Source organism: Varanus komodoensis, unplaced genomic scaffold (assembly GCF_004798865.1).
Source record: "Varanus komodoensis strain SLA01 unplaced genomic scaffold, ASM479886v1 scaffold1, whole genome shotgun sequence".
Classification (NCBI taxonomy): Eukaryota; Metazoa; Chordata; class Lepidosauria; order Squamata; family Varanidae; genus Varanus; species Varanus komodoensis.
The window spans coordinates 113214981-113232184 of NW_025335268.1; the positions used below are offsets into that span (position 1 = coordinate 113214981).

General features: G+C 38.2%; 1 protein-coding gene across 2 annotated transcripts in view; it reads left to right on the forward strand.

Moving 5' to 3' along the window:
- LOC123028671 (serine/threonine-protein kinase TNNI3K) overlaps window positions 1–17204 on the forward strand; it is a 133991-nt gene that overhangs the window by 102696 nt on the left and 14091 nt on the right. For both annotated transcript variants that reach the window (XM_044440811.1, XM_044440821.1), the window contains one exon: window positions 15490–15549. In XM_044440811.1, coding sequence (XP_044296746.1) covers window positions 15490–15549 — 60 coding nt within the window. The remainder of the gene's footprint in view (window positions 1–15489; window positions 15550–17204) is intronic.

A 17204-nucleotide genomic window follows, 5' to 3' on the forward strand; every position in this document is an offset into this window, starting at 1 on the left:
TAACTTCATGCTGCTTTTTTCCCAGCCATAGATTTTTTCCATGGTTCTGTTTCTTTTCTGCTAGGTAGCCTTGATATTGCTCACACAGTATTTGCAGGTAAGGAAGTAGCCTTGCTGTGGAATAAAATTTTTACTTCTTGTTGTCAATCCACTTTGATCATTCAACTGAGATCTATGGCTTTCTATTACTGCTTGCAAACAGTGTTCCTTTGACTCTTCTGGTTCACCTATTGCTGTAATAGCATGCTGTTCCCTATAAGACTTTAAGCAGGCATTGCCTTCCCTTTTGGATAGAGATTGACACAATGCATTTGCTATTTTTTTTCCAAGCTTCTCTTTTGCCAAAACACATGCAGGCCTTGAGTATCTTCCACAGAATGTGTTACTTCTGATTTCTGCTAGAAAGAAGGGTTGGCACTTAGTAGATATAGTGGAAATTTCCATACACAGACTAAGCAGATGTTTGGAACACCTATGCCATCAGTGTTAAGAAAAATGGTATTTCATACTTATAGGAAAACGCAGTATACTTAGATATCCCTTCACTCTCAGCAAATATTTTTACACTAGAAACCCATGGCTAATACATTAATTCATACTGGTAGCATTTTTTATATAAGAAGTAACTGAATAAAGATTGAAATTGAGAAAGCTTTGCTCTTGGCCAGAATTATCTGTACTACAAATCATATATTTATTATACTGCAGAGGTACAACTCTTCTGTTTTACTCTTTACTGGCATAAAGTATGCCAGTATTATGCCAGTAAAATGGAAATTTTGAACTTTTACTTCTTTATCCTACTTTGCTGTCTCTATCCAGCCCTCTTCTGACACATTTCCTAACTATTCCTTTCCCAAGTCCTTTATGCCATCTCTCCTGGCATTATCCCTCATTTTCACAAAATAGTCAGTCTTTCCCCACACAGCTCCTTTCTTACTGCCTTCATACAAGATCTTTTTTCTTCATTTATTCACCACTATCTTTTCTATGCGTTATCAATGAACCCCAGGACTATGTTGCTATTCACCACCAACTCTGGTCTTGATCCTCTCCAAAATGCCTCTCTCCTTCGGCATTCCACTGTGACTATTTGTCCCCCTTCACACACACGCACGCACGCACACACACACACCTTATCATTATGGAAGCCCAAGGTCTCAGCTTGTTCATCATGCCCTTTAACTTTTCTGCCACTTTGATATAGTTGAGTTGATCATTCTTTCTTGCTTGGCTTCCTTTTTGCCACAGTTCTCTGAAATTCTGCACTTGATTTTCACCTAATCGTTCCTTTAGAATCCTAACCCATCCTATCCCATATGAGTTGTTGAACTCTGGGTTGATTTCTGAATTTGGACAGACTAATAAACCATGGTTTGTTAACCATTAGCAACCCAGGAAAAACACATGGTTTGTCATTGAGTTGTATAAACCATAGGTTGTCAATCTGTGTGAACTCGAAACAATGGGTTGCTCTTGGGATGTATCACCAGGTTACAGAGGCAGCAGCCAAGGTTAATTTAAAAAATAGCAGTAGTGCAAAGGAAATGGTTATACAAGGAGACCTCTTTGTTGAGGTCCCTCATGATTTTAACCGTAACCCTCTACTATTTTCTCTCTATACACAGTCCCTGAGTGACCTCATTGCAGTGTAAGGCCCCATCAATGAGGGTTTTCAAGGACAGGCTAGACATGCGCATTGTAGGTATGTCATGAGTGGAGCTGGCTAGAGCCAGGAATCAGACTAGATGGCCTGGGAGACCCTTTCTGACTCACTCTGTTTCTATGTTTCTAAGTATGGTTTTCCAGTACACACTGGTATCAGTAATCTCTACCTCTGTTACCCTGAATTTTCTTTCTTCTTCTAATACTACATCTCCAAGTGCCTTTCTAATATCTGCATTGGATGCTATCAGAGACCCAGAACATAAGGAAATGTTTGTGCCTCCATGTGAACGTGCTCTTTTTGTTACAACAATGAAATGGTTGCAGCTATCTATCCCACATGGCTGCAGGAGCTTTAGAACCAAAAGATCATACCAATTGCATAGTTACTTCCCACATTAAGGATTATTCCCACACCTCACATCCGTGGCCTTTCAGAGGGCAGTTCTTTTCTTCTAATGTAATTGGAGTATCAAATCATATTTCCCAATTTCTGCAAACATAAGAAACATCAATAAATGCAAAGTACTGTCCTGTTTCCTCTCCCTTAAGAAAACTCACCTTGAATGAAGTTTGGATTCACCTCTAATCTGGTAATTATTGGATCTTTCTCCCACTGTCCAGAGTTTTGGAGGCTTCTAGCTCTTCTTTGGAAATGCTTTTGGTGTGGGACTTCTGTTTGGCTCGGGCCGGTTTTATTCCCAAAAGATCCTTGAGGAAAAGTCTGTAGCAGTCTGCAGTTAAGGCACAAGTTCTCATCAGTTTTCACCTGTTCATTCTCCTTTTGGATACTTCTGGGTGGCATTTTTAGGCTTGTGTACTTAGATTCTGCCTTTACGGTTTCCTGATGGCTATTTTCCTGCAGAAATGGCATTTCCCCACCAGAACCCAATGTGGACATGCCCTTTATTTCATTTTTCTGAGTTAAGTGGCAGTCACAGTAGTCCTTATTGAGGTAATTTCTGGACTTATGACCACAGTGAGATTCATCTTGGGTTCCGCAACAGCAATTTCCTGATGAGTGTTCCTTTGCCTGGCCATGTTGAAGCTTCCTGTTAAAGAGGCCTAAAACTAAACAAGTGAGGCCAACACCACCTGTGACAAATACAAGGTTTATCAAAGATAAAATAAGGTAAATTAAAGATCATTAGCTATTAAACATGCAATGTTTAATAACATGTATAATGCTGATATATGAGATTATTAAATGGAGAACCAGAGGGTAGCACAGAAATTCAACTAAAATCCCACACATTTTTACTCTATGAAATTCTATCATTCTGTGTAGAGTGACTACCAGAGGAAATATGCAAGAATGAAATGAATTGGTGATGACTGGAAATACATTTGAGATTTCCTTAAAAGAGAAAATAGATTTGATCTTTATATTTGAAAGGACAGTTACTGTCCTGCCACACACTATGTGCTTCTAAAAGATTTGTTTTTTCATTCATAAACTATTCGCTACCACCATCAAAATGAAAGTCAGGTATCCAAAAGAAGTTATATGAGTTTCAATTTGCTTGGGGGAAAAAAGTGTCATGACTGTATGTTTTGTTCCATAAGTCTAGTAGCACCTGTGTGTGTGTGTGTGTGTGTGTGTGTGTGTGTGTGTGTGGTTTGCCATTTCTGCACAGGTAGATCAGGAAAATTATACAGAGGAGAATATCAAGGATGATAACACTCATCCAGTTTGGATCCACTTTCCATGTTTGCTTTTAGCTTCTGCTTTTTAATGGTGTGTGATCTTATCACTGATCCCCTGCCATTTCATGCAGCCACAAATTATAATAGAAAGGGATTTCCTCCACAAATTTCTGTCGTAAACGCTTATCTTGAGTATTTACTTGCTAGGTCTTTTGTAGATTTCACATATTTACTAACTATGGATTGTAACTAATGGTTTCACCAAGAAAATGAAACTGCTGGCAGACCAGATATGCCCCCGTCTCCTGTGGTCACCAATTTGTACTGAGGAGTTCAGGACCCTCTACAGCATATTTGGGGCACACATAGGTTGGCTGCTGTGGAGAGAAGTGCGGGGGGGGATACTATATTTCATAAAAAGACTTCTGCTTACACAAGCATTGGATCTTACCCGATATGATATAAATGTTTGACATCTAATGTTATGTTTTGCATTACAATTTTTAATATTTTACTTTGAATGTCAGTCCAATAGTGACATTTATTTTCAAAGTTATATATTCTACATGTGGGTAGTATTCATTGTTTGACAACTTTTATGCTTTTTCATATTTGACACCTTTAAAATGAAAACTAGAAAGCGATGCTGATAAGTGACTGCACAGTAAACTGCATGTCTTCATCCAAATTTAAAACCTGTAATTTCACATAAAAATTCTGTTGATTTTCAACATTTTTTCAATGTTAATTGGAGCCTCAACCAGTTGGACTAACTACTTGCTCTGATTACATTTTCAACAAAAGGAGAAGAGTGCTAGTTGTGGGAGATTCCCTCTTGCACGGGATGGAAAAATATGTATGTCATGATGACCCAGAGAATCGCCAAGTGTGCTTTCTCCCTGGTGCCAAGGTTAAAGATATAACTAGCAAGTTCACACAACTCGTACAACCCACTGACAAATACCCCTTCCTTCTCTTTCATGTGGAAACTGCCATGAGAAGCTTTCCTGAAATAACATCAGACTTTGAAGCTCTAGGGAGGAAAATAAAAAACACTGAGGCCCAGATAGTCTTCTCCTCAATCCTGCCAGTACGTGGAAGAGGAACTGTTAGGGAAAGAAAAATCCTTCAAGTGAGTAACTAGCTATGATGGTGGTGCTGTAAAGAGAGATTTAGATTCTGGGATCACAAGCTAAGCTTCCTGGAAGATGGACTACTGACAAATGATGAGCTGCACCTCACAAAGAACGGGAAGCAGATGTTTGACCACTACATGAAAAAGTTCATCAGGAGAGCTTTAAACTAAATCCTATAAGGGAGGGAGATGTGCAGCAAGGTGTACCATCACCTGGCAAAGACTCTGTATTTCCACAGAGAAAAAAATCTCAAGCAGGGCCCAACACCAGTCTCCCAAAAATGTAGGAAGAAAACCAGGGCACAGAGAGAATGAACTTCAATGTCTCTACACCAACACCCAGAATAAGGGAAACAAACAACACAAACTTCAGCTGATAGAACATGAGGGCAATTATGATCTTACAGAAATAACGGAAACTTGCTGGGATGACTCACATGACTGGAACTCTACAATTGATGGATACAATAGAAAAATAGAAAGGACAAAAAGGGAGATGGAGTTGCACTATGTATCTGCACAGACACATATCTCTGCACAGAAATACAAGAAGAGGAACTTAGTAGCCCCATTGAGAGCATCTGGCTAAATTTAAAGGGAGCAAAAAGTAAGAAAAACATAGTTATTGGCATATATTGCCATCCAGCCAGTCAAAAGGAGGACAAAGATGCAACGTTCAATAAGCAACTTGCCAGCATTTCCAAGAAGAATGATGTAGTCATCATGGGGGACTCCAGTTTCCCTGATATATGCTGAGAGACAAATTCTGCCAAACATGGCCCCTCCAAGAGATTCCTGACATGTGTTGCTGACAACTTTCTCCAGCAGAAAGTAGCGGAAGGTATGAAAGGACCAGCTATCCTCAACTTAATACTAACTAACAAGGGTGGCCTGGTGGATAAAGTAACAACCATGGGAACTCTGGGGGATACTTGAATTCTCAATTATGAAGGAGACAATGGGTAACTGGAGCCAAACAAACATCCCAGACTTCAGGAAAGCCAACTTTAACAAACTCAGAAAAATGATAAGCAAAGTGCCACGGCAACATACCCTTAAGGGGAAAGGTGTCCAAGAGGGGTGGGAAATCTTGAAAAAGAAGATTCTCCAAGCACAACTATGAACAATTCCATAAAGAAAAATGTGCAGAAGACAGCAGAGGAGCACATGTGGCTCAACAAAAACTTAAGTGACAGCCAAAACAAAAGACAAAAGAAGGAAAAGGGTGTCCAGCTACTTAAAGTGGATGGCAGAGTGATAACAAAGGACAAAGAAAATGCAGAGGCACTCAATTCCTACTTCACCTCAGTCTTCTCCCACAAGGAAATCTGCAATCAAGAGGAAGTACAAACTGGAAGTGAGAGATGGCAGCCCAAGATTGACTGACAAATGGTCAAGGAATACCTAGGTGGAATAAACACTTTCAAATCTCCAGGGCCCGATGAACTCCATCCCAGAGTCATAAAAGGGCTAGTGGAGGAACTCTCATAACCACTGGCTATTATCTTCGATAAATCTTAGAAAACAGGAAAAGTGCCAGACGACTGGAGAAGGGCTAATGTTCCTATCTTCAAAAAGGGGGAAAGGATGAACCTGGGAACTATAGACCAGTTAGTCTGACATCAATCCCTGGAAAAATTCTGGAGCAAATTATTTAAAAATCCATCTGCAAACATCTTGAAGATAATGCAGTGATTAATAGAATCTGACATGGATTTATCAAAAATAAATCCTGTCAGACTAATTTAATCTCATTTTTTGACTGGGTAACCTCCCAAATGGACAAAGGAAACTCTGTGGACATAATCTACCTACACTTTGGCAAAGCTTTTGACATAGTGCCACACGACATTCTGATAAGCAAATTAGCAAAAACTGGACTAGATGGAAAAATCATTAGACAGACAGAAACTGGACAGCCTTCTGAGTGGAATGGTGTAATGTGGTGTCCTGCAACAGCAGGGGATAGACTCAATGGCCTTCATGGCCCTTCCAACTCTACTATTCTATGATTTTATGATTCTATAATCTGCCATCCACTCACAACATTCTCTGTTCCTTCTGAGCTTGTTTGGACTTTCACATTGGCTGAGAGGGAATTGCTTTTCTCAGTAAGAATGATTTTTTTCTTTTGTATTTTGTAGTTAACCTGAAAAACCTGCTACTGGTAAAAATGAGAACTACCATAACTTGTCTTTTGATATCAAGGTAATACAGCTTTCAGCATTTTTGGAGTTTTTCTTGATTGAGTGTCTGTGAGAACTGCCATGATGAATGCCTGTACTTCAAAATTCATCATGACACCACTGCAAATATCTCTACAAATTATTCTATCCTGCTCTGACTGACATGGGTACTGGAACCCAAGTAACCAGGGATAAAGCACACCAATCTGTTCCCTCTAGCATGGAAGCTTTGACACTCACAAGACAATCACACACTCCTATGTCAGTCCTGTCATGAAAAGACCATGAGTTGCATGTGAATATGAAATATTTTAATATTTCCACAAATCTGACATATGCCATTTGAAATATGTCAGCAAATCTGAGCTAGTATGAGTTTCAGTAATGTAATCAAATCAGACTGCAAAGCAATCCTAGCAGTAGGCATGAAAACATGGGAACATCTTAAATGTCTTCAGCTTGGTTGTATTTCTAACTACTTTTGCATTCCAGATAAAAACTACTAGAAGAATTTGTTCTGTTTGGCTCTAGAGGAGATATATCACTTAATTCATCCAGCAGCATCCCAAACTTGTTTTTGTCTTGGCAGTTTCCCACTTAAAACTTAGGTCTAACATTTCTTAGTTTTTGAAATGAAATGGGATCACAGCCTGAAGTGGTATAGCTTCAGGCAACACTTTCAACTCCAAGATACATTTTTATATCCATCTGTTCAAGGTATTTGAACAGATCTCTGTGTTTTCAGGTGAACAGAACTCTGGGTCATAATAATTTATAAATAATAATTTATCCATCTTTCCAAAATAAAAACATATATATTTTCTGGTGGCAGGGAGGCAACAGTGCTAGATGCACATGAGAGTTGGAGGCCAGTGTCTGCAAAAACACTATTAGAGTTATCTATTCACATCAAGGAGTGTGTGTGAGTGTGAGTGTGAGTGTGTGTGTGGAGAGAGGGGGGAGTGTTCATTAAATGGTATGCAAACTTTTTAAAAAAATGCTCTGAACAGAGCAGGTGACAAATTGTTAAAGAAATTGTTACCTAGGAAGGAAAAGAGAGCTACAAGTGCAATGTCTTGCCCGTAGTTTCTTCTCCTGTTTTTTAAAATATCAGGGGGGTATTTAAGTGCAGACTTACAGTTGACCTTTGCTCACTCCTGGGTTTTCAGACATTCTGCAGCTCTTGTCAGCATTTTTGAGTGTTCTTGATGAGGAATTAACATATTTCCTTAAGAAGGAGACTAAATCATAAAGTTTGATGTACAGTTCTACCAATTCTGGTCTAAACTTAGAAGGTTTAATTGAGTGAGTGAGGAAAATGTGTCAGGGATAAGGGCTAGCCTGTTTCTGGAAAGGTCAATTTCCATCAGTCGCATGAGGCCATGGAAGGCTTTCTTTGCAATGGAATTAATGAAATTGTTTGATAAATCCAGGATCCTGAGGTTGCCAAGGTTTGCCATCTCAAAGCTGTCACCTGTGATGCTAGTAAGCTGACTTCCACTTAAATGGAATCTAATAAGGTCCTTCATGTTCTTGAACCAGATTCCATGAATGCTGCTCAAACTGTTGTTGCTCAACTTTAGTATCTGAAGCATTTGAAGTTCATGAAATGTGCTGTATGTAATAGATGAACTTGAAATTTGGTTCTGGTCCAGAAGCAAAGTCTTTAGTGTTCTAAGTCCAAGAAAAGCATCATCTCTAATAGTTGTAATCCTGTTACTGCTAAGTCTTAGTAAAGTTGCATTGAGCAGGAAGGACAGGTTGAAACCTTCCTCTGATAATATGCTTCCATCAGTAATAATCAAAGCTTTTGTGGATGCAGAAGCAGCTGTATGAAAGGAAGAAAAGTTTAGTTACATTGTTATATACATGTAAGTGAACAATTCCTCTTTCTTAATACTAGATGAAAAGTACCTTTTCACTGGCTATAGGTAAAAAAAGACCATCCCAATCTAACTGACAAAATGATCCACCAGCATTCTTCAGATAAAGCAAATTAAAGCTGCAATCCTATACTCATTTACCTGAGGACAAGCCTCATTGAACTCAATGTGACTTACCTCTGAGTTGGCAAATACTTGATTGTGCTGCAATTTCTTACACATAAAATGCTGGAGAAGTCAAATAAGTCTCATACCAGATTCTTCATTGTTTTATAATGCCCATGGACAGCAGCCTTCAAAACCCATTTGGGTGGCCCTCAGGTCTGGAAGCACCACATTTATAAACCTGCATTCGATTTATAGTTCATATGACTGCAGATATCGGAGTTTGAAAATCTGCTGTGAAAATGCAAAAGGATTAGGCAAACTCATAGTCTTTAAAAGTATTAATGGATATTTCTATTCAGTTTAATTCAAAGAGTCAAAGATTTTGGTGTGGTGAGAGTGACAGTACACATTAAAGAGTGACATTTTCAAAAGAATGTTAATGTAAAGACTGGATTTCATTCTATTAACATGAAACTAGATGTGTAGATTAGGAGGGATTTCCATTCCCCAAATTCCTAACTTTAGGTTTGTTGTTTTACCTGATGGGAAGGTCAATAAAGTACAGTTCAAACAGAGGTCAATTTAGTGACCTATTTTTAAAATAGAGCAATGATTTTATTTCTTCATTTAGGAAGAAGAGGAGGAGAGAGAAGGTAATTGACAATTAAAGCCTCCATCACATTGGAACATAAATTGACCTAGAAATTTTATAGGGGACAAATTAGAGGCTGATCATAATCCTCGGTTTGGATCAACAGGAATTGATAAAATGGCCAAATATATGGACAGGAAGCATTTTAATAACATTTGAAATGAACTTTACTAAATGGAATACTGCTTGTGAGCAGGCATCATAAATTTCAAATTGAGCAATTTATGATGTAAAGGAGAGAACATTGGTGGATAATATATCACCACATGAAGTGCTGTGTTAAACCTCTCTTTCAATCGCACTTCTAGCAAGTTGCAGAAAAGTAGTGCCTAAAGTTTTCTAGTACAGAGGCACCTTAAGAGAGTTACTGCCAGGATAAGTTTTGATATGGCCATGAGACCTGACATGGTCATGAGACATGTAAACCATTCTGAGAGATTATGCTGAAGAGAACTATCTATAAAAAATCAACAACAATCCTCTAATAACATGGTACGATGGAGTCATATATCCTAAGACCTCTACACTGGAAGATGATGCACAACTATCTGTCTACAATCCATATATTTAGGCATACGTACAAAGGTACACCATACGTGTTCCTGCCAATGGTTTTGCTTCATAGCTAATGGCACTGCTGAATTTAAGTATGTAATGAATTTCAGAACAGATCCCTGGTGGATCTCTATTATGAGGCTCAATTTCTACAGGCTTTTAGCTAATACTGTACCTGCAAAAACTGGACTGACTTGAAAATTGTGATCTATTTGATTTGGCTACAAACATAGTCTAAAAGCCTAATATTTGCTTATTAAAGTGATTCCTATGAACACCCAGAAGCTATTTCCAGGAATATACAGCCTTTATGAAGTAATCCTTATCCACTGATTGAAATTATGAGAAAATATTTTAAACACATTGTTTATAGGGAATATTTTCTGCTTTGTTTTGGGATGCCTTTGAAGCACAACCCTGAATTTGAACTCATGGGCACTGAATAGCAAACAAAGAAACATAGATTATTCCCTGGAAACCATTTACTTTCACACAGCTTTCAATTACAATGGAGTTTAATTAAATTGGCATCAATTCTTCCACACAGACCAGTTTCAGAGTCAGGGAATTCATCTTACAAAGTAGAGGCTTGATTGGTATTGGTTTTGATTATGATTTAAAATCATTCAGTCCTTCTCTCATCAAAAGCCAAATTAGCCTCTCATTAAAAGTCAAAGCAGACGCAGTGGTGGCGTCCATGAGTGGGCAGTGTGAACGGATGCACTTGCATTAGTTTGCTTGTATTTAGAGGAGTTAGCATGCCAATCACATACCTGGCCAGGTCACCAATTACTGGCATACCAAATACTCAGGTCAACTCAAGCAGCATGTTTGTTTTTACATGTTGGGGATTATTTCTAGAGGCAAACGCCACCCTATCTATAGTTTTAAAAACATGCTCTACACTGGTTTTCAAACCCTGGATTCCTGTTTCTTAGAACATGAAACACAAACAGAAACTTAAACAGAATGCTTAAATTTGAAACTACAAGTGATGGTGTCCTTTTGTTGGCAAGGGAACTTCTTTCTGAAGAATTGACTGATCCACAGAAAAGTATCAATTTAGTAATTTCAGGTTTTGGTTCCCAGAGGCTGGCATAGACAGAATGCAGTACATGCTTTGAAATATACGTATATCCAGAGTATAGACTGAAGGTACATAAAGCATTCAGCATTGTTGAAACTAAGCAGGTCTGGGGCTGTTGTGAGCTTGGAGGGGAGCCCACTTCAGAGTTGCATGTAGCCACCTTGAGTTCCACAAGGGGAGACAGGTGGGCTATAAATATAATAAATAAATAAATATCCATTTATCCATCTAAATCCCATTGAGTCAAAAACTGGTTGCACTGAGCCCATGTTTCAATGCTTTTATGAGGACAGACACTTCTATTGGCAACTTTATCATGGGAATAAAAGACATAGGAAAATTCACAGAATTCCAAAAGTTACTGAGTTTACATTCAGCAATATATTTGGATCCTTTCATTTTCCCCTCTTGTTTCATCATATTCCTATACATCAAAGCAGTCAGTGAAAAGCATGATTCAGCCTATGCATCATTATCTATGATTTTAACTATTATTAGGTGAGGAGGTTTCTTTTGCTGGCTGCAGTAAACTATTCTTTTGTCAAGAATCAACATGAAAGCCTTACTCATCTTTAGATTTGTTAATTAGGTATCTTATTAAATTGTTGACTTAAGCAAGCAATGTGCAAAGAAAATGGTCACTGTATTTTTTTAGCATTTCCACAGCTCATTTAGCACCATGAGGGGGGGAAATCTTTCAGAGTTATAATGAATTTTATTATGCTAATCTGCATCATTGGTATATCATCTCATTCTTGCTAATGCTGAAAGATTCCTTGGCAGGGTTACAAGGCAATTGAAAGCACACTCAGCCAGAGGACAGTTTGAACTTTGCACAGAAAGAGGGCAAAACATTTTTAAATAGAACAAAAATGATCTATTTTGTTTTTTTGAACATATTCGGCTGACTGAGTGAAATGATTCTGTTCTTGGTAAAAAAGGTTTTCAATTACTTCTGAAGGGCTTGAAATAGTTTGCCTCTAGGCAAAAGGAAATGAAACAATGTTATCACTCTCCAGTCAAAATGCAGAGTCTAGTTCTCTGAAAGTTTATTTCTCAGCAGCAAACATAAGAAGCAGTCAATATAATTACAGCTGTGCTGTGTGAGCTTGCAGTGCAGAATAAATCTCAGTTCTGTTAAAGTGTCTTATTGCATTACCCAGTATATATGTTATAAGACACAGAGTAATATCTTCAGAGCATACCACGCATGAAGAGGGACATGACGCTATTAACTGAATCACCATAGCAAGCAGAATGAGCAATGCACCTAAAAGGGAAAAATAAAGGGTATATATACATATAATACATCTTTGCACTGACACTTTTATTATTCATGCTGCCATTGCAGTTCAACAATGAAGTAAATTAAGCAGTGATTTAAAAAGAATTATTCTAAAAGTGTGGGCAAATTCTACAGGGTAGTGAAAGAACCATGTTTCCATTTTTCTTTCAATGTATTAGAAAGCAGAATTAGATTTTAGAAATGAACTAACCAGATTTCCAATTCTAGGAACTTTGAATTAACAATAAATTGGAGGCACACTTTGTTCTCTTGACTATTTGACTTTCCTGACTTTGCAGTGACATGAACAATATTTGAGAGTAAAAGAAAGCTCATTATTTTTCACTGAAAATGAAGTTTCAGGAGCTGGAAAGCATCCAGTTCAAATATGTTTGAATATGTGCTATGGCTCCTCAAGATCAGTGGTATAAAGCATATTTTTATGCTTAGAAACATTGGAAGAACTCTAATTTGGACAATGGAAGAAATATTTATTTATCTAGGAGAAACATCAAACACAAATTCATAATACAATGTGAGTTGATCTTTTGGTGAGAAAAATCACATACTAAGAATATAAGAAAAACCCTGCTAGAGTATCTAGATAGACCAGTGTTTGGTCTATCTCAACTTTCCCTAATCTGGTGGGATTCCCCTGATTTCCAGGGGTATTGGACTGTAAACTCTCACTATTCCAAACTAGTATGGCTTTTGGCATTTGACAAAATGCCCTGCACAATTTCATTGGCCATGCTGGCTGAGCATTATGGGAGCTTCAGTACTATGCATCTGAAAAATACCAGTAAAGCATCAAAGGTAGGCATTACAGGCTCCCGCTGAGGACCTGAATCCAAAAGAGATCTATTGATAAGAGTTCCCTTGAGTTCCTCCTCCTCTTTACCATTGCAAACTTCTTATATATCTGCCACTCAGTGTAACTAAGACAAAAATTATCATAAGGATGCCTCTGGCCTCTTGCTTTTTGTTTGCCTGTAGATAATACAACGAGGACGAGGTACAACAAGTGCATGCTAATTTTGATGAGAAGGTAGAGTCGTCAAGGCAGAGGGTATATTGTGGCCTCAAAATGTGGAGCAACAAAGCTCACACTGAGTGCCAGTTTGAGAAAGACTGGTACGTATATCTAGGGCAACTTACTTTTTCCAGGAGCCAGTAGTTCCCGAGAGATTAAGCATGACATGAAAACAACAGGTTTTCTGTGTTGTGCCTCTGAACTTGGAGGTTCCCGGTGGTTAGTTATCATGCAAAATAACTTCAATAGATATGCAAAATTCCATTTATGAGACCATCTAAGCCAGAAGTTATTGCTATATCTTGTGGCAATTAATTCCATATGTACTTCTTTTCTGAATCTATCACCAATGGATTTCATTGGATAATTTACATTGTCACATTTTATTTATTAATTCATTTATTTAAAGCTTTTATATGCCATCCTTCACTAAGTCCCAAGACAGTAATACAATGAAATAAAAGTACAGCATCAGACATCACATTACAACAAATAAAACCCCATCTTTAAAACAGCATTAACATTTAAAATATCAGGAAAATAAAAAGCGGTTGGCCTACTGCCAAAGTGAAAAAAGTGTCAACATCAGGCACATAATGAGAATAGAAACAGATTGATGCCATAAAAGAAGCCACAGCCATGAAGTTACAAATGCTAAGCAGGACTGTCATAGAAAGCCGTTTTGGAGGGCTTACATGCATAGGGTTGCCCTATGTTGGAGACAACTTGATGACAATAACAACAAAAGCAAACATTATGTGGGTGCAGAAGAAAAGTTTGCCTCTCCTTTCTCTGCACTATTCATGTTTTCACAACCCTCTTCTGTTGTGCAAAGCTTTTTTTCCACCTAAAACTTCCCAGATACCTCAGCCCTTCTTTGGAGGATGGATACTCCAACTCCTCAATTATGTGGCTTCTCTTTTTTCCACCTTTTCCAATTCTAGGTTTCCTTTTTTGACATGAAGAAACAAGAATGGTACAGAGTGTTGATTCTAGATATAACTGTCCACAAGTTAGACCCACTGAATAAATCAGATTAAAGTTAGTCATTGCCTTAACTTCCATTTATTTCAATGGCTCTACTATGAGGATGACTAAATCTGTAACTAACTGCATAGAACATTTAAGACAATGTCATTTGGCTAATGCAAATGATATAGCATAACGGATTTCTAGTACAACACCAATTTGCACAATGGCACCCCCTCAGAAAACCAGTTATGCAAACCAATGCTATTGCCATTGAACCAAAGGGCCCTTAGGCTAGTACAGTGTCATGTGCATTAATGGAATGACATTTTGTATGCTGCCCTTTGGGCATAATCCTATAGGGATGCCTATAACCTTCTGAACTCAGAGGATTACAGTCATCCATTGCAGATGGAAGTGGTCATTCCTCCTGCCCTATAAAGCAGCTAGACAACTGACTTCAGTGGTTTCACTGCCACACTTCAGAGCAGGAGTGAAGGAAGCTGGGGCAGTACCAAAATATGTCACATCCTGTCAGCACTGTTTTTTTCTCCTGCCAGCTCTTCTGAAATGCCTCCTAAAGCCCTTCTGTGAGATTGGTTTCTCTTGGAGAAGCTGATGGAACAGTTATTTCCACATCACTTGCAGGAGGGGAAATCACTTCAAGCATGATGGCCCAGTACCAGGATGAGAGTTATTTCTGACCAGAGCTGGGGCTTCGAAAAAATCCTATAGCCATCTAGACACTATTAGTGTGATATAATAATTTTATTTTCCATCCATTTTCCTACCACATGAACCTTTTCCTACACTAAATCAATACTTTTGTGGAGATATCCCCAAGAAGTCATGCCCAAAAGAGTCATGGCTATTCAAATTCATCTGCGTGTTGTTTCAACTCAGTGTAGATTGTCTTATGCTAGCACTGAATCACAGTGCCATTTTTGTTGTCTATTTGCCTTCTTTGGAAAGACCTTTTCAAAATTCTTTACAGGCTGTTTGAGTTTTCATAATGTCAAATGATTTTGTATCATTGAGAAACTTGGCTGCTTCACTCTTCTCCCCTGAGTACAATTATGTCACAAAACTGCTTAGTGTTTTACTGTGATTACTTCTTACTCATAAAAAATAAAGCAGCATTGTCATTCCAGATCAAATGTCTTTATGAAATTATAAATATGATTGGAAAATGTAAAAGGCATGGCATCTCTCTTTTCTGTCTTCAAGCAAAGCATGTTTAATTTTCAGTAGAGTGATGCTGTTATTCTCTCATTGTATTTTCAGGGAAGACCTGAATTTTCTGAAGTGGTCTCCAAATTAGAAGAATGTCTATGCAATATTGAGGTAATACATAACCTATTGCACTCAGGACATGTGAATGCATAGTTTGGGGCAAGTGTAGTTCAAGATATAAAGCCAAAATTTCTCAAGCTTTTTTGCTCCAATATAGCATATAGCAAAGGAAATGCTATCAATGAATATAATTTTTAAATGAAGACACTTCATCAATAGAATAGATCAGAAATCCTCATCATTCCCCTTGACTAAAACAGCATTTAAATCTTGCAGATGGCAAACTTACAGTGTTCACCATATATGTCTCATAGAGTACACAGCATGCTAATTTATTTTGTCCCTCTGCCAATCTGTGCTTGAATCAATTGTGCAGGTTTTCAAAATATTACCAAAACCTATCTAAAGTTTTTGCAAGATACAGTATTGGGAGTAAGTGTACACTTCACCAACAGAGGTACCTCTTTTATAGGCTATTCTCAGCAGGCTGTAATCAGCCCTCACAAAGGAAAAGAGAAATCAACCATCTCTTCAGTGGCCCTACAGACCTCATTTCATAATGTAGGATAGGATATTTTTCTCTTTTTTTAACCCAGTCATTTTCCTCTCTACACACAAATGCCCTGTGATATTCATTAACAGACAGACAGATATGTATATGGATCATTCATAAATGAGCTTGAGAATACCTTGAGGCCTATATTATCTATTTCGGAAATGTGATGATGATAGTTTACTGTAACAGCCACACCTTCACTTTGTTCTATCTAGGTAGGACACTAGGTAGAAGGGAAATGTATGCTCCTAGGGTGTTCCAGAAGCACATATCTGAGTTCTTTTTTCAGCCTCAACATGAATAGATTCAGAGACATCCCATGTACAAAAGAATTCACACCTTTCAAATATTGTTCTCTACTTGGGAGAATAGGATGATGAAAGGAGGGAAGAATGAGCATGACCAGAAGTTATTCTTCTGCAGCATTAGGTAGAATTTTTGTATGGTCAAGTCTTTATTGAGAAAAGGGCTTGAAACCTTGTTGGCCCTGAAGGCTGTGTATGATGTAGGCTAATGGGTCAGAAGTCATATGCACATGGGCACACAGACAAGTACACACACACTCTCTCTCTCTCTCTCTTCCCTCACTGGTAGAAGCTGCAGAAAAAGAGTGTTCTGTATGCTGATCTCTGGGTAAGACTGGTATAATTAAGAAATTGATGGCAAGGAGAAGAATTTGGTGCCTTGACAGGGTCAAGGCATCTGTCAAGTGCCACATGTGGTTCCAGAACACAAGCTGTGCACCCCTGATATAGAATATGGCACTTCCGTAGGCAATTTTTACAAGTTTGGTAAATAACATCACTTGCCAACTTCGATAAATCCTTTCCAAAGACCACCCCATGCCACTGATGTGGTAAATTCCAAATCCCCCATTGCTCACGCTTGAATCTTGGCACAACAAGGAAGGAAAATAAACAGCATTGCACAAATATTGAAAGTAACTTTATTAAGGGAATGCGCTCAGTTAGAACTAGAGGACAACTTTCTAGCCTGTTTGACTGTACTTGCAATACTGTTTAGAATAAAGACATTTGTAGCATCAGCTGGAGTGATTGCTTTCATTGAGAAGAAGCACCAGCCTCACGACAGGTTGTCCTCTCGTTCTCACTAAGTTCAACCCACGCTTGGTTTATGAATCATTCATGGC